Source organism: Musa acuminata, chromosome BXJ3-8 (genome assembly GCF_036884655.1).
Source record: "Musa acuminata AAA Group cultivar baxijiao chromosome BXJ3-8, Cavendish_Baxijiao_AAA, whole genome shotgun sequence".
NCBI lineage: Eukaryota > Viridiplantae > Streptophyta > Magnoliopsida > Zingiberales > Musaceae > Musa > Musa acuminata.
In genome coordinates this window covers 10221499-10243933 of record NC_088356.1, presented here as the reverse complement: position 1 = coordinate 10243933, position 22435 = coordinate 10221499, and the positions used below count along the sequence as shown (strand labels likewise).

Below are 22435 nucleotides of genomic sequence, written 5' to 3'. Positions count from 1 at the left end.
GATAGCTGCAACGGATGAGGTGAAAGCGCTAGCAAAGGTAGAGGTTATGTTCACCTCCACTAGCGTCCTCTTTGCCACCGTCCTCCTCGTCTTCCTTTACCTCTACCTTCGATGGTGCTTTCGCCTCATCCATTGCGGCCATTGTCGTGTTATCTTCGCCATCAACGACGTGGGTGGCACTCTCGCCTCCATATCTGTCACTTGTCCTCCACCCTACTGTTCTTGAGTCCCTCCACCTATCGGTGCCGCTCTGCATCTGTGTCGATGCTGATGCAGATGCCAAGTGGCCCTTTCGCTCCTTAGCAATTGTATTAACAGTGACCCAGATATAGAGTGATGAAAGGGTTGCTAGACGAGAAGTGGTGTCAAAACTAATGTGACAACAAGAGGAGCGACAGGAGCTTTACTAACCCCAGCTTTCGATCGAGATTGGGATCCACCCAACAGGTCAATGGTAAGGTGGCCACTTTTTGCTGTAGACATGGTGGCGATCACTACCATCTACGTTGATGCCGACACAATTGTTGCTCAACGACCACTAAGCATCGACGCAGATGCAAAGCAACGCAAGACAGGTGGCGATGTGGTCAATGACGTACTTCTCATGGAAGCAGGTGACGTCACGATGAGAGCAAACCTTATCGTCGTTGGAGATGGCCTAACGACTACGTTGACGTCGTCGCCAATAGTATCGCCATCTGCCATCAAACATTAAAAATTACTTTTTTTTATCCTACATGTTTCACTTTCATAGTTATAAGGATAGTAACGTAACATTCTAAAATATAAGGACCAAAATATTAAAGATAGTTAACTACATAAGGTAATCTATAATGAATCCTGTGACACCTAATTGTATAAGCCTATTACAACAAACTTGCAAAGAAAAAAAATCATTAATAAAAAAGACATATCATAGGTAAAATATCAATATTATCGAGAAAATAAGCAAAATTAATAATTCAACTATTCCCTGTGATGTTATCATAGATTATAATGAATCGTTTACTGCAAACACATCTTCGAACAACTAATTATTTAATCCATAATTTAGTGAGAGTCACTAATGCAGTTGGATGTGCTATTATTCACCATACTCCAAGTTCATCATTATATGCTGAATACCGGGCTATCTGCCATAAATTTGTCTCAAGAATATTCTTATCAGATCCAATAATTTACAAATCTTCGGATTCGGATTCAAAAGAATCCTTAAGAGTATAAGAATGGCATTTTTTTTATTTATTACCAAAGCTAGAAAATAAGTCGTAAATTCACAAACGATCAAACAGAATGACATAATTTTTTTTATTAAAAAAAAAAAAACTCATAGACCTTATTACCAAAGCTATAAAACAAGTCGTAAATTCACAAACGATAAGACAACGACGTCGTAAATTCACAAACAATAAGACAACAACGTACTCTCCTCACATTACTCGTCCTAACCAACTTACCAACAAATGGGCCAACTAAAAAATATTAGTCACATGTTGAGTTCGTGATTAACCAAATTAAAGCAAAATGATATCTACTTTCTACCTTGCGTGATGCATGACTACATTGTTGATATATAGAGTATAAGCTACCCTATACTATAATAATACTTGCCAGCATTTGGTAGCTTCACCAGCATGCTTCTTCATCCTCCCGTCTATTACGTGTGCCACTGTGGTCAAATGGAGCACTGCATCCCGGTCAAGTAACCAAAGCAGAAGCAAATAGAATTTACTTGTGCTACAAGCTTTAGTAAAGTAGTACTCACATTGAAGAAAAGATGGCCTGTGATTGATTGATTTCCTTGCTCTTGCCACTGAAACATGAGTTCTTCCTCCTTCCAGCTTTAGGTCTTAATTGAGACCAGACACAAATCACCTGAATTCTGAAGCAGGAAAGGGTACATCCCATCAAGGTTATATCAACTCACCAACAATGTATTTTGCATGTGTAGAGAACAATATCAAACAAACCCCAAAGATATTTCATGATTATAGGCTTTCATTCAGATTCTTAAGAATAGCATAAACAGAAACAACGCCATCAGCATTTACAGCCTTGGAATAGTAACCAATCATTTATTGTGTACAATGAGAAAGCAACAAACTTCCATCCTGTTACAGATGATAGAGGCTAGTTTCTTGCCAAACCAAAACACTGATTCCATAGGGATAACATATATGGAATGCTTCTACACATGCAAGAAATATAGCTATTAGCAGGTTTGAAAGAGTGGAAGATTTCAAAATCATAACAAAATTAACACGATACATGATTGTTTCTGCTATCGAACGCCTAAGAACATCTGAAAAAAGAGGTCTAGCAAAGCCGCTGCTACTAGAGAAGGCATACCTCAACCATAGTTCAAAAATATCCATTACTATCACTGCCATCAGTGAAAAAAATGATGACACAACAAGTGGCTTGGATTTCACCAAACAAAATTTGTTCATCATTATGAGGATAAATATGTCAAGAGCTTATCAGTACAGCTCTCATCTTGAACATGCAACTGCAGAAAATCATATCTTACTGCAGGTAAGTTTGAGCACTTCACTTACATGTGAGAAGAGAGTAAAGCCAACAATTAAGATTCGTAATGACCTCACTGCAATGTTTGCCAACAGCAGCAACTGGACCAACTGTACAATGCAAACGAAATGTCAGCAACAAGAGACTAAAGACCCCATTACTAGCTCCATCTACGTTTATCTTCTTCTTCATCAACTGGAGTATACCATGCCGGGCGTCTCTTTTGATTACTCAGCCTGTAGTTCAAGAACACTTCCTCGTTGCACAAAGCCCTTGTTGCAACAAGTACGAGTGTCTTTAGCACTGGAGAATCTCCATCAGGATCAACAGAACTACCTAATCTGAACCAAAATGTGCCAAATCTCCTCATTGTGATACTTTCTTCATCTCCATAAATAAGGTTGGGAATGTAAACTCTCATGTCTTTCTCAGTCAACGGGAAATCATATGGGCAAACCATGACATTAGGGGCTATCCCTTTAGGTGGATGGTTGGCAAAATGGCCAAAAGCTAGGGGGTTGCGCCTCTCAAGTACTTCCCCAATGGTTCCTCTGTTACTGGCCTCCAAAGGCTTGCTAAGCATTCTCCACATCCGGTCGGATCCTCTGCCAGTTTCTTCAGAAGTATCTGGGTTGTACTGTGGGTGGTAAAAACCATCCCATAATTCTCGGGTTTCACCACCAGTACCCCAAGGTTGTGCATTAATAACATTTCCATCATACCTTGTGATAAGATAGGAGTTGGAAGCATCAACCCTGGGATACCCCGGAATATACCGATAGTAAGCTGGCGAATAGATCATCCCTGGATAAAATGCTATGATGGCTCCGACATCAGCCTCTCCATTTAGGAACAAACCTTGGCCAGCTTCCTCATGAGGAATTTGTGATGGCTTGATATCAGGAGCATAGCCAAGGCGATCCATCAGACACTGTGACAACTCCGAACGTGTCAAAGGCTGCGTTGTAGGTACAACTGTGCTGCAACATAATTGAGGTTAGCCTGTCATGGTGATGTTATGACCCAAATGTAGGTCTGATAGAACAATATGAACCAATTGTTTGATCTATGATGCAATGATGTTCTTTCAGTGTAATGAAAATTTTCCATATTATATATGCAGGTTTATGTAGGTTAAAGATAGATATCAATATTAACTAGTAAAGCAGCCATATGAATACTTTCGTATTTCGATTTTTCTTTCTACATAATGCTACAGTGCTATTCATGATGTGCAATCGTAAACATCATCACTGGCACACAGCCTTGCAATGAAACTAAAGTACAAAGTTGGTGCACATGATCCACAATGTGACTGTCCTACCAGTATTATTGTTAAATGTCATATTCACTAGTCATCAAAGGACCCAAAACAGGACCTTGAATAAAATATGCAACACTTTCAAATTGATACATGTAAAATTTGAAAGAGATCAGAAGGCCCAGTGAGTTGGGAAGAATTCTGACGATAACTCTAAACGTGTTCACATCACAAATTATTTTATATTGTCTCTGTCACTAGCTTTTAATACATATAATTGTTGAAAATGATATAGAAATAATACAATCCATCCACAAATGATGAAAACCGAGTTATCAAAATCTATAAAAAGTAAGACACTTTGCGTTAATATCTACATGGTTCTATGGTACTAAAAAAAATACAAAAGTATTATTTGTTATATTTGCAGGCGAGCATCACATATACAGTGGAAACAGGAGCAGAAACATAGTCATAGAGCTTAAACATCCAAGGGAACGATCCAGAAAATATTTCATGATTCAGATTTCAGCAATTTAGATTTCACGTGCCTATCTTTTCATTCAAAAGCCAACTTCAAATGCATCACTGACGTAAGCAATCCTTAAAACAAGACCTAAGGAAAATTAAGTGCATTGTATATGCAGTAGAGCCACTCACCAGGCTCATTGGCAGATGGAGTTCCTTTGCCAATGGCAAAACTCAACCCACTTCGTCGTCGAGGACTATTCTGGGAGCATGGAATTGAACTAGGTGGATCAGGGATGTTTTTATTGTCAACACGAAGAATTTCATCCATGATCTTACACATGTTTTTTATTTGAAAATGAATGTTTTCTTGGACTTGTTTCTGCTGATCTTTAACAGAGGCTTTGTTTGCCATCTCGATGATCTCGTCGGCATCATTCTCTTCAGCACTATTTCCCAAACGATTGTAACTGGATTTAGCATAAGCAATGATATCAGATGCAGTAAGTATACATAAAACAGAGGCAGAAAGGTTTGAATGATGAGCATCTTGAGGAATGAAAAGATATCCAGTAACTTATTAAATAAACCAATGTTCTAAAGAACAAAGAACAAGCAAAATTACAGTTTGAAGATGGTCATTTATTAGGTGAGACTTCATTATGTACTTAAATAGCTCTCTAAGTGTTAAAATTCTGAAGCAAATCAGTATATAGCCCATAAGAGTTTAACTTCATCATCAAGATGGACCTAACAAGCCCAAAAAAATCACTTGCATATGCAAGCATACAAGGAAACTCTTAACAGACATCACCAGTATAGTGTCAATCACCCTTAACAGAGCACATAAAAATATCCTAGGAGAGAGTAGTTCCATTAATTATTTTATAAAACATATTAGATATATTCCATTGCAACATTCGAAAGATTATTATATGGAAACATCCAATATCAGATTATTAGTATCATTTATTTACTCAACTTTAAATTAAACATTGTCTTAAATTTTTATTCATCTTTAGTCAATGAAACTAATGCTTCAAAATATCTATTATTAGTAAGCACGGAGAATTACAAAGCATAAGCTACATTTAAATCGTAATGTCAGATTGCGCAAGATTTGAAAACAGAAAAAAAAAACACACACATGAATGCTAACAATCCAAGCCTAGCAAGCTTATCCAGTGAGATACTGATGATTATTTAACAATATAAAACATGGGGAAAACTTTCAAGCAACAATAATAACGACTTCTTACTGAACTAATTTAGATATGGTTAGATCACACCACTGTTGTTTGATTCACATAATGGTGAGATACTTGAGAATTTACAGTTAGCATGAAATGAAATACAGTCTTGGATGCAAGAATTGCATTGACCTGGTATAAAGAAACAGGCGGTTTATGTCAGCTTCGAACTGAAGATGTCTTGGATCTCGAGCAAACATTCGATTCTTTGCAAGTACTTTGACAGCCTGGAATTATAGCTAATAATTATTTGAATCAGAATAAGCATAAACTAAGACCATATGAGAGCTTAAATCTATTAGACTTATTTCTATATGGTCTAAAAATTTGAGTACTTCTTCCCAAGGAAAAAAATTATCAGAGCTTAGTCAATGACTAATTGCTACGGGTATCTCAAGGAAGAAGGTTGATGAAGTATTTCACAGTAGATTTATGCTTTTCATCTAAGCCCATTAGTAACCATACTTTATTTCATTGCTTCACTCACACACAACTACTCATGTATAATCATTTCTTTCTAGAAGATGAACAACAACAAAACCAACAACAGCCAATGATAATGCCGGTGGCTCGATGGATCGATAAGATATTGGGATTCAGTTATGAGAAACTTGTGTAAGTTCTTTCCAGGTTGGAGATAGCTTCACCTCATCTGAACAAGCCATAATGACTAGTAGATTTTAGGCTTGTTAGCCTCTTTATATGCAGGTAAAATTGATATGTTCTCCATTTATTTATGATAAATCTATCCAAAAAAAAGTTATATGTCAGAAAAAGCAAGTGAAACAGTCAAATCAATAGGCCTCTTTATATGACAAGAAAATCAATTTGTTGTCCAACAATTGATAATGATGCCATTACAAAATTTATACACAGGTCTGTGAACCAGCCAAAATTTCATAAATTTTGCTAGACATGGAATATGCTACACCTGGCATAGAGCTTAGTTCATGATTCAGAAAGTCAATTTAAAATATGGTAATTGGCATAAGGGTGTCTTTTATTTTGTTTTAACCATAATGCCTTCACATCTCCCCCTCATAAGCTAGAGGTCACCTCTATCCTCATCAGCCCCACCAATGATGATCATTATGCATTTTGAGCCATTTTCCAGCATCATCATATCATAACCATAACAACAAACCCTTTTTTTGTCAAGCATTAAGAAACAAGGGCTACATAGACATTTTACATCCTTCGTTTTGCTTTATGATGTAATGAATAAAGACAAAAAAGCTATCTTCTTTCTTACATTCTTTCACCGTACTAACCTCTTACCCTAACTACATCGTTGCTGAAAATCCCTAATATATATGCCTTGGGGATGTGGATGACATTAACTTCAGCACAAAGTGCAAAATTAAGGCCAAAAAAAACCCATGACTACCCATGCCCCAATTTTCTACATCAAAAAAATGATCTGACACCTCCAAGATTCAGATTTTCCTGTAGAACAACGACTTCCCACTCCAAACGGACACAAAAGATGTAAATTTCAGGAACACAGACATTTTCACATCTATCATTTTGCTTTTATATTATTTAACGAATAAAGGCATCAAATTCGTGTTCTTTCTTACATTCTTCGAAATTGTCCCACACTATCTCGTTGACCCAACGACATCCTCGGCATTGTAGATAATTTCACAAAATACAAGATCTAAAATGATTTCGACCCTCCGAGATTCGAACTTTCTTGCAGGGCGACAACCTCCCACTCCTAACGAACCTCAACGAGATGAATCTCGACAACATAATACAAGATCTCTCTTAGCAAGAAAGCACCAAAAAAAAGAAGCAAAAAACCCTAGATCATCAGAGGCGAAACGGAAAGAAAGATGACATGGGGGAGAGTCCACACCTCTTGAAACTTTTGGAAGAGGAAAGCCATTTCGAGCGGCCAAGCGGAGCACCGCCCTCTCCCGAACCCAAGACTCGGTTGAAACCTCCACCCCGGCTCGCCGACTGGGAACACATGTAGGCGCAAAGACCACTCTTTTCGGATCCGGGGCTGTCGATGGAGTCGGATGACCTGATATCCAATATCGACCCGATCCGAAATTTTTATACGAATCTTTATCTTGAATCCATTAATCTTATCGACGGAAGTGGTATGGATTCAGAATCCAAATCCGATAATGTGTAACATCCGATGCTAAGACTCGGTGGGATACTATGGATTTAAAAAGAATTTGAATTTTTATCATATAAAACTCCTTATCGTGTGGCATGCAATATGAGAACTTTGAATATTTTGTCGATTAAAACAATAGAAAAATATATGAATAGATGGAAGCAAAGTGCTTTTAATCCTAATGATAACGTTATTGTTGTTATTATCCCATTTTCCAATACTATCTATCAAATAATTGATCTTATCTTTGGCTCTAAATTTAATACCATCAATAGCATAGCTAGAGTTCTCACCCTTTGAAGGAAACCCTTGGAATTGATTTGCATTAGGGATTATGGAGTTGGAAAGTCCCAAGTCCATTACAATATTATCAGAAAAAATATTAGTATTGCTGGGTCATGAACCAATTTTCTCATCATCATGTCATTTCCCATCAAATTGCTGATCATCCATGTGACCCCATCATGCTTGCCAAAAAACCACAACAAATTATGGAAAAGTGCAACATGAGTGTGATGAAAAGCATTACAGTGCAAGCAAGTTCAGTAAGAATACCTACTAGAAAGCACACGATTCTCGGTTGGTGAACGAGTGAGGTTGCCACATGAATCAAAAGTGAGGAATCGAGTCCAGCTTGTAACTACCAAGGCATAAACAGTTGGCTGCGCGATTCACAAAATTATCATTGATTCTTACACGGAAAGGCATTTCTTTTTTCCTTATCTGATGAAGAATTGGAGCTTCGAAACCACAGGCCATATTTACGCTAGTTCAAGAAGAATGCTTATTTATCGATCAAACTATCTTCCTTCAAAAACAAAAAAAAAAAGGAACAATCAATTCGTCGGTGTCCTCTGCGGGTTTCATATTTCTCATGGCATAATCCAAGAGACGAGCACAGTTGAAATCAAGATTCTTATATGGTGGTGATACCTTTAATGCATCAGTATTCCGCTTAATCCAGGGACATCCCTCCAGGCTTCGGTCTGATATAACCCAAACTCCTCAATTTTTCCGCCAGTTTTCTCTCTGCAGTTGCCTGAAACGAAGTCTCAAGGCAAAATATCAGTAAAGTTCTGGATGGAGCACATGATATCAAACTTTTAGACAAGTATGCATTCACATGGGAATTAATCCTACACATGATTTGTCTGGAGAAAGAGTTGAGCTAATTGTTGGTATATAAATTAAGATAAGCATCTGAATACCTCGAGCATGGGGCTGTCTTTTGGTATATTGCATGCCACAATGATATTAAGGCCAGTCTTCAGAACTGAAAGAAGTCAGTGAGCAAACTGGTCAGTTGAAGGAAGAGCGCAATAAACAGTAATATATGGCAGTTACCTAATCGACGAGCAATGCCTGATCCAGTATTGTCAGAAGTGCCTCCTAGTATTGAAGTAACAGCAACTTGATCATTCTACAGAAGATCATCGAGGATAATTAAGCATCAAATATGATAGAGCCTTGTTCAATCAGCAAGGATTTGAAGTTCAATACCGGTCTAGTGATTGCAGCAGCATACAGGTGACCAAACTTAGCAGTATTGCATCCAACCCATACAAATATCTGGATCAACAATATAGCACCAAGAAATATCACTAAAAGACAAAAAAGTGTGAACAAAGCAGTAACAATCACATAAGAAAGTGGAATGGTAATGTCATAAGCATGTCAAGTTCATAAAGTATATATAAGTTCCAAAAAAGCGTGAACAAAGCAGTAACAATCACATAAGAAAGTGGAATGGTAATGTCATAAGCATGTCAAGTTCATAAAGTATATATAAGTTCCAACAGAAGAAAATGTCCAATCTATCAGCAGCAAGGATAAAATGGCATAGATTTCATCTGTCTAAATCTGGTTCTGTAACCATGTGTGTCCGACATGTTTGGGTAATTCTGTGCCCCATCACATGTCTGTATTGGTTCCTAAATCTTGCTACTCAAAATCTTCCCAAGTAAGAATACGGCCATATGTGTTTAGCTCTATATGAATCTTAATTTCCAATTAGCTAATAATACCAAATTTTTATTGGAGTATATTTGGCTTGGGAGCTTTGAATGTGATCTCATCAAGTTTCAAAAGGACTTGTGTAGGGTTTCTGCTCGCCTTGCCTTGAGATGCTGATCTCACTGCTTCACATCACCACAGAGGAAGAGTGGAGACTGGAGAACACAAAAAAGGGCCCAGGGATTATCAAAAGAAAGTGCTTTTGGTTTCATAACAGTCTCCGATTGGATTAGATGATTTTCTTCATTTTCAGTTTTAATGCTAGTGTTGCGTATAATACCAATGTCCTATGGAGACTAAGGGTGCCAACAGCTCTTGTCTCGCACAACTTTTAATCTTATGCATAGCATCTTCAAGTCTTAGTTGCACATTAGTTATTTCACGTTAAGATCCACCTGATATTCAATGCAACTATATTAACACAACTAGTTGCGACATCCCAACAAGATCCATGTTTATAGCTCGATGCTGGAAGATTGGATATCTTAATACAATCATTTTTCCAGAATCAGTAAAGGTAGTGAAAAAGATTTAACAATAAGCACATACAAGTGGAATCAACTATTCCTCACCACAGAGGAGACAATGCAGTTAAAACCATAAATGCTTTGCGTTTAATCATTAAGTCAGAGTTCAATTGCATTAAGGCACATAACACAGCACATTTTCATGTCCAAGTTCCTCATCATAATGCACATATATGCATACATGTATTTATATGCACAAAATACACACCATATGTATACATATAAGTATGCATAGATACATCTACATGCATGCTTTCCCAGCTGTAGCTAGGAGACACACAATAAATATATGAGACTATTGACAATGAGTGGTCAAGATAAAAAATTGAAGGATATAATAGTTGATTGTCTCCACTAGTAATTCTCCACTCTTAAGGGAGCAGCATGAACAACAATCATGAACAGAAGATGAAATTGAGATTGGCCAGTAAAGTGAATGTGGGAATCAAGGATATTAGCATCATGTTGCAACAATTTAACCAACTAATAAACCTTAATAATTTTTCCCTATTTTGTTTCTCTGACTTGATGCACCCAGCATCTAGCCCTCAATCTAAGATAGACCATCAAAACTAGAGAATCAAGATAAACAAAAGGTTATTTTTTCATTCATTGCTGTAAATGGCTAGTGGCTTGCCAAACACTCAAAAGAAAATCACCATTCTTATACCACTTGTGTTTGCATGAAGGATGGTGCTGTGGTAATGAATAATTTGTTTCCAAGTACAACACAATCCCACCATCATATCTTCATGAAGGCTATAAAATAAAAGTTCTCACAGTTAAAACATTACTCCAATGTTTGTATTCTTGTTTCAAGAACAGTCTAATATATTTGACCACCTAATATGAGAGAGGAACTAAAAGGCTGCAACACTTTATGATAATGTTCCTCAAGTTAAACAATAAAGCTTATGGAAAGGACATGTACAATACTTCAACTTCTGCCACTAACATAAAGAAGAAAAAAAATCTTTTTACTTCTTTACTGGAAAAGGTTCTTATCCCTACTATGTGCAATTTTTCACAAGCAAATAAAGAAGGATGAGCCCTGATGCCATGACAAACTTGCTGTTTAGAATATGGTTGTTAATGTTTCAACCTATGTAAATAGTATTTCTATTTATTGCTGCACAAGTGATAGGTCTCAGGTCTGAGTCCTTGTATGAGCGTCATGTATGCCATATAATATAATGAAAATATATTCCAAATTTTGAAAGAAATTATAGAGTTAAGGCTGGATATACCCTGAATTGGTGCAAGTCTAATGCACCAATTGCCAACTTTTGAACCTACCACTTATAGTAACCTACCGCTTGGCAAAAAATATTGAACTATAAGCAATTTATAGTATGATGTTGGTAGAACAACTAGCCTTTTTCCTGAGCACACACAAAGCAAACAAGATCTTGAATTATTTGTAATGCACCAAAATAAGCATAGATATTCAATAACAACAGACTTCACAGAAATAAACATAACAACCTGAAGCTAAGGTTGATAAATTGGTGTTACAAAATAATTTTTAAAAAAAGTATGGACCAAATAGAATATGTAGAGGCTCCACAAGCAATAAGGCTAAATCAAAAGCCTGAGAAACTATGACAAGTTGAACAAGACAATGGCAACAAAAAACAAGATCACAATATAACACCAGAGCAAGAGAAACTATATCAGGATGGAAGCAAATTAAAGCAATATATACATGATCTTCTAGCAAGCTAATAACCTGTTTTGCAAGTCTTATGATCTGAAAATGAAGTGTCACATCATGCAGATCCTCTGTAAAACAAGTTATCTGAAAATCACCATCCACTGCTTGGTTCTCTAATATCTTGCTCTTCCCATTGCAATCAGAATCTCTTGTAACATGTAGCTCTGAAAAGTTTCTGTCTAACTCTTCAGATGCCATGGTCGATTAAATCTGTAAAATGTAAAACATGATATCTAGTTCTCTAAGAAATGATCACGAATCATCATACAAAAGTACATCTTTAAAGAAAAACTGAGCATATTAATTGAACCTGTTTTAGATTCAAAGTCAATTGAAAATTATTTATAAAGCACATCCAGTGATTTTGTAATTTACTTACTGTTAAAGTACCTTGGTCATACAGTGTCAATTAACAGAAATTTGAATGTTTTAGACAACGCATATTGATAGAGCTTAAAATAGCAAGAAGCAAACATGAGCCCCAATATCAGTATGGTAACATACCTAACATGTATGATCTACATCTAGATTGATGAAGTTCATATGATTATGTGAAGGTAAACTAATAAGATCATGCTCAACACCATAATCAAGAAACATTGGATCCCTTTCACATGGTAAATCAAACAATCACTAGTAGTTGTTGAATTAAAATAGAGGCCTAGGTTAGTCCATGGTGATTTATTAGTTTTATATATTAACAGATTAAAAGGGATAATGATGAACAAGGTAAGAGTTCTAATACCTCCTATTCTCGTTTGTTATTTGTCTTCTCTATAAAATACCACTGCCGTGCAATAGCAGCAAATAGAGATGAAGGCAGTGAGAGATCTAATAGAGTTGATGAAGTTTTCAATCAAAAAATCTTCTATAAAGTTCAGTGTTTAGACCATCTACTTGCCGTTGAAGTAATACATTGCTTCGAATGTATTATATGACAAACTGTTGATTTCTTTGCATGCGACAACATATACATTAGAAACCTCTGGCTATCAATTCATGGGCAGCAGCAGAATTGAACAGATCAAATTAACTGGCAACATTAATTTCTTCCCCTCTTCTTGTAGCTGATGATGACGATATTATTAAGAACTTTGTTCTTCTGAAGTCTTTGAGTTAAAACCGAGCTGAAGTCACAGGTTAAAGAAAAGAATAACATGACGAATCTAATAAGGCTACACTTGTTCTTGATCTCTTCTTGTATTGCCTATTGGTAAAAGAAATCAGAACTGAGGGATCATGTTTTACATAATGTTCTTTGATTGATGTCTTGGAAACCAATAACTTGGGATGTCAGCATCACCTAAAAAAAGCTGGTATCTTCCTGTTTGGATTTCAGAGAGAATCCATCTGGTCAACGGGAGATTTGTGGACAGTGAATGTGCCCATGGCCTGATTGATGAAATTATAGATCTTTTAGCTCGGATGAACTGCAAGTTTGTGCTAAGAGGAACGCAAAAGAGATTATATGATTATAGGAGGTCGAATCAGTGGGTTGTGGATCTAAAGAAGCTGTCCATTTGGTTGGAAGCAGGATGTCAACTACTGCCATAGCTACAGTGGCATAGAGAGATTCCTCTTCGCATCCAGCAACCACAAAAACATTGGAAACATGTGAAAAAAGATGGTGTATATTGTTAGAAAACAAAAGACTGGTATATTAAGTGGACACCAAATTAATATGGGAGACTGTTTTATGCCCTGTTTTGCACAGTTGCATTGACAAGCATCATTCTATCCACAGTCAAAGATTCCGCAGGAAATTAGGTGAGGTGGTCTGTGGATTAAGATGGATGTCTAAAAAGGAAATAGAGGAAGTTGATGATCACCAACTCGTCATGTTAATTGGCTAGAGATGAGTCCCAGAAGCTCAAATTTTGCTGCTGAGCCAGCATCTGGTTCCTTCTTTGACGACTAACATACCAAGAATCGGTTTTGCCTTCACCCATGGCAAACCTTCACCCATGACTAACATACCAGAAACCATTCCATGAACTAGTTTCGTAGGAGACATGGAAGACTCATTCTCATGCAGACTTCAATGGGGGGTAGCAGTATGTGAGACGTGTGGAACATGGTTGTTAAACTTGGTTTTCTACTTACGATCGTAAAGAGGGCCATAAATCAGGGTCAGAAGAGAGGAGATCACATGAGAAGGGAGGATACAGAGGATAAGAAGGGGACGAGGCAGGAGGAGAACAGAGGGGAGGTGAGGAGAGGATAAATCAGGATAGGAGATGGGAGGAGAACAGACGAGAGACGGGATAAGAGATAAGCGAGGAATAAGAGAGAGGGGAAGAGGAGAGGAGAGGAGAGAACAGGAGAGGGTAGGAGATCGGAGGAGAAGAGAGGGAAAGAGAGGGAGAAGACGGGAGGAGAAGAGAGAGAGGGGCAGGAGAAGAGCTTGGAGAGAACTATACCGACGGCTTGGTCTGCGACAACGGCAGCGGGAGGTGGCGCCTTGCAGCAGCGGCTTGGCCGGCGATGTTGGCAGCGGCAGAGAAAAAGCTAGGGCTCGCTCGTCGCTCGCGTCTTGGGTTCCGACGCACGCCTCTTCCGCTTCGCTTTCCTCTACTTTCTCCTTTGTCTCTCCTAGCAACGCATTGAGTCGACTCGATAAACTCGACTCGGACGAGTCGACCGATTGTACCAAGTCGACTCGCGAGTGAACCCGAGTCCACTAAATTTACGTTTCAGAGGCGCTAGGCTTAATCTGGGCCGTAAGATCTCACGATCCTACGGTCCAGGTGAGATCTTACGGCCCAGATCGTTATTTTGATAACATTGGTGTGGGAAGCGTTTTGATATTATGAAGATCGCGCAGACTTGGGGAATCTCCTTGTTGACCAACGTAAGACTAGCATTGCATTCTCTTCTTCATCTCTCCTTGAAGAAAAGATCAGATTGGTGATAGCTTATGAACTAGTTTTCATCTCTCGACGTGTAACACATGCTTGTCCTGTGTTCATCAAACTAAATGACTATAACGAATCAGAAGGAAAGGGTCTTGTAGGAACAGTGTTCGAGTCGCTGTGATTGACTGGGAAACCGTTCTCCTCCTCTGCGATTATTCCAGCGTGGAGGAACTCGTCAAACAAAAGCTTAAGTTTGGGGTCTTCTCCAGCTAAAACTAAACGCCTGTTTCCTCCCTGCAGTAGTTCTTCCCCGGCTCTAATTGCCGCTATGTACTTTGAGAAGCAGAGCCCCACAGGAGTGCAACGCAAGAGGAGATTCTCCTCCTGCATCCCCTGCTTCCTCGGCTCTCCCGTCTCCGACTCCGACGCGTCGCAGCGGCCGCCCGCCGACGCCCGGTCCAGGCGCAGGCACTCGGCGTGGTACTCACGTTGCAGGCTTCGGAAGGAGGAGGAGATGACGGAGACCGCCCAGCTCGACGCTTCTGCCAGAGCCGCGGCCGACGCTAAGGTGACTACTGCGGCCAAAGACAGCCTCTCCAAGAAGTCTTCTGCCAAGGTCAGCGATATCCACAAACTCGCGACTCTGTCGTCTTCCTCTTCTTCCTGTTTCGACGGCCGCTGGTTCGCTTGTCGGCCGGTGTCCTCCGGCGGTGGGCCCCTTCTAGATATGATCCAATCAGTGACGTGGGGTCTGCGCATGCGAGGCACGTGGGTTTGAAGCCCCGACGCGCAAGCGCCCGGGAGAGAGCATCAGCCCGCGCACGACTCTCGGCGCACTCGCCCCGGGTTTCGCTGCGGTCGGATACGGGATGGGTGTTCTTATTTAGGGTCGGAAGGTCTTCTACGTCGGGCGGAAGCTTCTGCGGGGCCCAGCCGACGTCCCATAGCGGCGGCTACGTGCTCTTATACCCTAAACAAACGGCGGGGTGGGGCCCACCTGATAGGGTCAACGCCATCGAGCGAAGGGCGTCTGATGTCTTTGGGCCCACCTAATCCTGGACATCACAGCCGTCCATTGGGTTCGTATTTATACCGACACGCCAACAAGTGATCTCTATGGTTTCGAATACGACATGGAGATACCATACCGTACATTATGTACATTATATCATTAAATCAAACTCAATTAATTATGACCGTAATGGTTATTACTATTGTCACAGGATCGAAGAGACAGCATCGAGCAACAACAAGAACAAGCTTTGAGGCGTCACACAAATCCCCGTTCTCAGCACACGAGTCTTCCCAGCATCTCGCCCAAATACAATGCTCGTAGAGCACCAATTCCGCGTTCGACCCGAACCAAGTCCAAAGGCAACGAACCCGTGACAGCCGAGCACATTCCCGGTACCTCCTCCGATGACTCGGCTCGAGCCGCCGCCGCGCTTGAGCCATTTGTCGGCGTAGGGGTCATGGTGGTTATATTGGCCGTCTTGGTCTTCTCCGGCCGAGCCGCCGCCGTCGTCTACTTGTGTTGTTCCTTGTTCATATTGCATCTCTCGAGGGTGATGTCGACGAGACCAGCAGCAGCTCACGATGAGATCGCATCGAGAGAGGTTGATATGGACTCCGATGAGTACAAGAAGAGGGTGATCTTAGAGGGTTTGCTACAGCGTGACGGTCGAAGGTCATCGAGCACTATCGTTCTCGACAATACTTGAGTTTGTATGAATTTTGTTTTAAGATTTATTCTACCATACTAATTGTAGCATCGAAACATACATTGAAATCAAAATAAAATGCATGCAAATTTGCACTTTAAGACCTCCCAAAGTGACAGATTCATGCGTACATGGTTGTCGGTGACGGGAAGCAGGTTTCAGGTTGACACGCCTTAGCTCTCACTGCAGCAGGACCACAAACTCTCCCGAAATGAATGCTGTCTGAAACTGACAGTGCTCGGCACATTTTAATGGTGGGGAAGAGAGGAAAAGAAGCTCATCTGTGACTTGGTTGCTGCGCTTCTCTCCATCATCAATGTTACAGTGACTTGGAGAGACAGCTCTCGACTCTTTCAGTGTAATTAAGAGACCTGTTGGCGTCGTTGGCGATACCGGTGCGGCATCCCAGTCGTGAGGTTCTGGCCGGCAATGCTGGCGACCTACCACATCATCTCGGCGATCCCGGAACTGATACGGCACGATATGTTCCTTCGCAGGTGCATGATCCATGCTTTAAAGCTCGAGCTTCAATACTGGCTTGGTTCTCCTCACTCGCGATCATAGCCAATCCTCTCTACCATCGCTCTCACTGCGAGCAAGTCGCACGAGAGCTGATGTTAGCAGGCCAAGCGAAGCTGAGCTCGAAGGAATTGCCGCGGTTGGTGGGGGGTCATGCTTCCCAGAAACTAAGATTTGTGGTCTGGCTTCGAGTTCTGGTCAATTCCTTCCCCGGAGAAGAGGTTGATCACCACAGCGAACATCCTCCGCTGCTGAGGCTCCTCGCACACGATCGAATTCCCCAGGCTCTGCCAATTGGGCCGTTGATAGGTCATGACGTCAACGAAGGTAGATGCGAGCTGAGCTTGCGGGAGAACGACCATGACTGTTTGGAATAGCTAAAGAAGCAGCTTCCCAACTCTACTTGTTTACGTGTCGTTCGGGAGTTGGGTCGGGCACTCGGACCAAAGCCATGCGACAGATTCATTATAGATTACCGCTGTAAAATTGAGGTTGTTAAATCTTTGACAGATATACATGAATATTATATTAAATATTTTATTTATAATTTTCTCCGTGACAAAACGTTGACATCGTGAGTAATTATTACGGTGATGATCAATAACAATAATGGAGTGATTCAAATATCAAGAAGAATAGTTGAAACTTTTGTTTGATTACTTTCATTTGCTGATTTATTCCACATCTCCTTGCATATGGAGTTCAAACTTATATTCTGCACGTTAGTACGTTAATGATCGATAGTATGTAACACTTGTGCATGTGAATATTATTATTAAAGACATAAATTGTCATACCTGCTGGATATGTCAGCATGTCCTGCTGCTTCTGTTTCTCTGTAAATAAAATAAAATAACAGGGAGGCACAAATCTCTGTCAGTGTAAAGCACCACTTAAGATCTTAAACAAGTGGCAAAAGCTCATGCTGAGTAAAGGAACCATTGGTCAAATGGAATCTGTGGGTGATGGCACATGTGTTAGACCATAGAATTAGGCTGTAGCTGCACTGTTCTTCGAATCATGGCCAGCTTTCTCTACCACCTTGGAGAGTTGCATCCTGTGGTACCCCAACAGATATGCTCCAAACTAGGGAATAATTTGACAGGTGAACCATAGCTGTGATGTCTATGAAATAAATCTCATGTCAATAAGTTGGGGTTGGATCTCAAGAACATATTAGCAAGTTGGTACTGAAGCAGTCTATGATTGACAAGGTCTGGTGGAGAGGTCAGATCTTTACTGAAACCTTTGTTGATATTTCAGACATCAGAGAGACTCAAGGAGTGGTGTTAAACTGATTCTTCGAGCCATCTTTTTCATCTGAACTCAGAGCCAATAAACACCATATTGTTGTACACTGGAGAGCCTGCAACAAGTATTTTCCAGATGCAACAGTTCTCAGGTAAGAGATAAGAGGACTTGGAACAGTGTTAACCTGCTAAATTGATACTTTGCCTAAGGTTTCTCTCTCTCTCTTATTTCATTCGGGTGGTTGTTCTAATAGATGACAGTGCATCACTCTATCCACTTTGTGGGTTGTGGTCCAACTAAGTTTTAGAAGGTGGAGAATTCAATCTTTGAAATAGACAGAGGGAAAAATAGCAAGCTACTAAAAGTACCTCATTGTTATCTATCTTTTTCATGCAATGGCTTCCCAAAGTTCAATCCAGCAAAAATAGCAAGCTAACTAATTATCTTTTTAACAAGCTCAGTCCAGCAAAGTTTCAATTTTCATGCATACAGAAATCCAGAGAAACATTCTAAAACCAAGTCAGCATAGCACCACTACAATCTGAGTAAAAGCTGAAGCTACAATGTGGATCATCAAGGGTAGTGCTTCGAAAGCCCAACATAATGGCTTCCCAAACTCCTTTATCCAATTGCATAAAATATGAACATTTGCATATTATCATACCGGCAAAAAAAACATCCCAGGTAACCACTGATGATTAATAGAAGCAATTCAAGAACACTATCACGGTTGAAAAGGTCTTGTCTCCAAGATCACACAGAGAATCAACCACTCATAGAATGGCTAATAGAAAGTTTCAAACTACAATGGATCTTTTGTACAGATGATAAATAGGACAATCTAAAACATGACTGAGCTGTTGACTCATGAGAACCTACAAGCAAACTTAATATAGATGAACGGATTGATCACACAAGTCTCGATTGCATAGATGTCACTATTCTCGGAATGAACAGGAACATCCATGATAAGATCATTTGGAGAAGCAGCAAATAAAACCACCAGCAGACTAGAATACCAAGGAAATCTGCAACAAAGATTTACAAAGCAGGTAGTAGGATCACAAGGCAAGGTGGCTAAAAAATGGTGAAGATAGAGTGATATGTATGCAAACATTAATCAGAAATGAGGTAGTAGAATCTAACCTCAAATTTACATATTCTTTTTCCACAATGCATAAGTATCAACCGCTTTGAGAAGAGGATCTTGTTGGGGGCAATGTGCCAAAGACAATATCCCAGAGTGAAGAAGTTATTCCAAACCCCTTGTTTTGAATTCTGAAGTGATGGTTCAGATGGTACCGCTGGAATGGACAAGAACCTTTTCAGAACCAAAATGCAAGTTTCAAAAGAAAAAAAGAACTATCAAGGAGCTTCCAGGTGTAACTTCTCTTTTAACTGTTCTCATCCTCATAGGCTCACCTTCAGATTTTTAGCTGGATCTTTGGATGGTTGTCCATGGTGCAGGTAGTAGTGAGTGCAGTCATACATAACATAACCAAACAGGCCACCTCCGAACAATGCAGGAGTGGTTGATGGAGTGGCTATTAACTTAACCACATTCCAGAACTAGAAAAAATTGAAATGTATTAGCTTCTGAAGCTGCAGCAATACCTCTCTCGTAACTTTGGAAGGAAAATTGACCATGACAACCTCCGGATTTTACATTCTACTGTAAGTGACTAAAAGCATCAGAAAGAATATCGGATAGGCATCATGCTTCAAACTGAGAAAGTTGCACATACCATGTCCATGAATATAACAGTAAAGGATGATTTGAGTTTGTTAGGAGCTTACTGGTACACATAAAATAGCTGTGGCAGCAGGGGGGAAAACTAGCCGCAAACCATCCATGGGATGCTTGTGATGGCAACCATGAAGAAGGTAATGCGCAGTGTTTCCCCTATAACATGGTTGCCAAAGATGTGTTAACAAACATCTGGAGTTCATTTGAATTGATTTGAAGAAATAATGCACAAAGATTCTTGAAAGGGTTACCTACCAATAGCTCTCAGTTTTGATGTGGAAAAGGAAGCGATGCAAAGTATACTCGATCAAGGTCCACAGAAATATCCCAGTCGCAACCATCAGAGCTAACTGAGGGGGTGTATTGCCCATTTGGATTGACTTGGTTAGACACCAACCAACAACTGGCAGCCATATCACTGGAACCGCCCACCACACTGTTCGAGTTAAGAACTGATATATGCAAAAGCACGTATTATAAAATAGACCAATCAAGTTGTCCATGTTGGCCTAATGTACTGTCATTAGGTTACCTCCAATAAGTCATTTGCAAAAAATCGTGGGCCTTCCTTGCTAACTATAGGCTGGTGAACCCATTCTTGGTAAGCTTCTCCGAGATGACCCACCTAAGAACATTTGCAAGAGCTTGGTCAATAAGCAGTTACTGTCAACTAATAGTGTAGATTACTCAATAACAGTAAATATAAATTGATGGGATGCACTTTAGAAACATGTTTAATCAGAAAACAGAATGATGACAGGCAATCAAGAGAAGAGAAAGCTGAAGAGAGAGATTTCAATTTTTCAAGATCTACGTTGGATGAGACTGCATAAAATGATAGCTGCTAGTTGCTAGTCATTGACGCCTCGTACCTCAGCTATCAAGGTTGTTGTTCTTCACCAACCCAGTTATTACTATTAAAAACCGAACAATGACAAAAATTTCTACCGGTTAACTCATGCTGGAGATATTCTCACCTTATTTAGTATGTATTGATTAACAACAGATGAAGCAAAGAAGCATTTATGCCTCACATGAAATAAAATACGAAAGATACATAGAAAAGAAAATATCTGAACCGCACCTGAAAAACGAGAGGCTTATTCAAGTCGACAGTGAACTCCTGTGCAACCATTTTGATGCTTTAGATTATGCTGGAAATACATAGTCAGAAGTTATTATCATATGAAATAAATCGAGATGAAAGAATACATGCAAACACCAAAATGTTAAAAAGAAAGAAATATGATAGCGAAAAGTCATGCAGTATGATGAACATTCACTCAAAATCTGGCTTTCATCTTGTTCTACATTGTGTGCATATTAAAAGCTAGTAAGGCTTAACTATGATAGATTAACAAAACAGAGATTACAAAAGACTCATTTGTACAACAATGTATCCTCCATTTTTTTGGTCATAACCATCACTCCAACAACAAGACACAACAAAATACACAGATACCCTTTCCGTGGTTGAGAAATCAAAGTTGAGACACAATAATTTAGGTATGTGAAGAAAAGTCCTGTAGTCTGCTTTGCAAGTATCAAGTAAGATGTTAATGCAGATACCAAGGAATCAGAAAGATCGAATTCATGTGAAGCAATGGCGTACGAGACCATAATCTAATATCAGGCCATACAAATTTTCAAGCCAAAACCTACATCGGGTCCTTGTAACAAGCAAACAATTTTCTAGAAGGCTATATGCTAAATGACCCACTATCTTTAAGTGTTTCATGTTCCTTATTAGAAAAAAGAGGATGCAATTGTTCCTACTGATCTAGATAGCATATTCAAATCTATAGTGCCTCCATCTATAATACTTGTAGATAGCAAACTACAACAACTAAATGTTGACATGGTCACATCAGCATAGATCTGTCTCTCTAACACAACATTTGTCATATAGCCAACAAGAGAAAAAGAAAAAAAAAAAAAAAAAAAGCCCCGGAATAGTATCAGAAAAACTTGTCACCCTCTCAAGGAGAAGACATCCACGTAGCGTAGTTCCAAAGAAAACCAACAAGATAACACAAAACAGAGGTAAAATTAGATATTGCAGTATTAAAAACTGAACTTTAGCCCCCAAAAAAAATCTAATTTAAGGGTAGAAATCTCAAGATGACAAGCACGTCTCGTCTCCTCGAAAGAACGAACAATATGGGTACTCTCACCCCTCCACTGACCTAATCAAGAACCACAGAAGCACAGACACCAGATCACTACAGGAAACGAATCTATCTAAGTACCGGAACAATGCGGGGGGGAGGAACCCTAGAAATCGCCTCCCCGATTCCTCTCTTCGCGTTATCGCCCTGCGAAGGAGAAGAGGCGGACTAGTCGTTTGGGCAATTCACGCCATTTTATCTACTGGGCGATTACTGCGTCCATAATCGGAGGGACGCCGTCAATTCCAACGGAATATACGGAATCCCCTAGAGTTCAC

General features: G+C 39.6%; 4 protein-coding genes across 10 annotated transcripts; 1 reads left to right on the top strand and 3 right to left on the bottom strand.

Moving 5' to 3' along the window:
• Positions 1-1358: 1358 nt before the first annotated feature.
• Positions 1359-7891, bottom strand: LOC135583552 (uncharacterized). 5 transcript variants are annotated; one of them, XR_010498937.1, is made up of 6 exons: positions 7370-7521; positions 5641-5735; positions 4451-4728; positions 2559-3504; positions 1766-1882; positions 1359-1687 (listed from the first exon to the last, which is right to left on the bottom strand). XR_010498937.1 is itself a non-coding variant. In XM_065165007.1 (4 exons), the coding sequence occupies exons 1-4, from the start codon at positions 7397-7399 to the stop codon at positions 2690-2692; spliced, it is 1218 nt and encodes a 405-aa protein (XP_065021079.1). In that variant the 5' UTR covers positions 7400-7521; the 3' UTR covers positions 2406-2689. The 5 variants fall into 5 exon arrangements, 3 of the variants coding, with proteins under 3 accessions (XP_065021079.1, XP_065021082.1, XP_065021081.1); XR_010498936.1 differs by having other exon boundaries at positions 1360-1669; XM_065165007.1 differs by lacking the exons at positions 1359-1687; positions 1766-1882 and having other exon boundaries at positions 2406-3504.
• A 150-nt stretch (positions 7892-8041) lies between these two features.
• Positions 8042-14456, bottom strand: LOC103994497 (uncharacterized). Of its 2 annotated transcripts, none has more exons than XM_009414850.3 (7): positions 14317-14456; positions 11912-12106; positions 9143-9211; positions 8987-9062; positions 8851-8915; positions 8576-8681; positions 8042-8450 (listed from the first exon to the last, which is right to left on the bottom strand). In XM_009414850.3, the coding sequence occupies exons 2-6, from the start codon at positions 12092-12094 to the stop codon at positions 8598-8600; spliced, it is 477 nt and encodes a 158-aa protein (XP_009413125.2). In that variant the 5' UTR covers positions 12095-12106; positions 14317-14456; the 3' UTR covers positions 8042-8450; positions 8576-8597. The 2 variants fall into 2 exon arrangements, with proteins under 2 accessions (XP_009413125.2, XP_009413126.2); XM_009414851.3 differs by having other exon boundaries at positions 8042-8446.
• A 324-nt stretch (positions 14457-14780) lies between these two features.
• Positions 14781-17369, top strand: LOC135645990 (uncharacterized). The gene is made up of 2 exons (XM_065165011.1): positions 14781-15367; positions 15975-17369. Exons 1-2 carry the CDS (start codon positions 15080-15082, stop codon positions 16470-16472), a joined length of 786 nt encoding a protein of 261 aa, XP_065021083.1. The 5' UTR covers positions 14781-15079; the 3' UTR covers positions 16473-17369.
• Positions 17370-18940: 1571 nt separating this feature from the next.
• LOC135583559 (dihydroceramide fatty acyl 2-hydroxylase FAH1-like) lies at positions 18941-22435 on the bottom strand. 2 transcript variants are annotated; one of them, XM_065163447.1, is made up of 8 exons: positions 22239-22435; positions 21074-21143; positions 20522-20614; positions 20245-20441; positions 20040-20145; positions 19665-19811; positions 19389-19546; positions 18941-19270 (listed from the first exon to the last, which is right to left on the bottom strand). In XM_065163447.1, exons 2-7 carry the CDS (start codon positions 21122-21124, stop codon positions 19427-19429), a joined length of 714 nt encoding a protein of 237 aa, XP_065019519.1. In that variant the 5' UTR covers positions 21125-21143; positions 22239-22435; the 3' UTR covers positions 18941-19270; positions 19389-19426. The 2 variants fall into 2 exon arrangements, with proteins under 2 accessions (XP_065019519.1, XP_065019520.1); XM_065163448.1 differs by having other exon boundaries at positions 19132-19270; positions 22176-22308.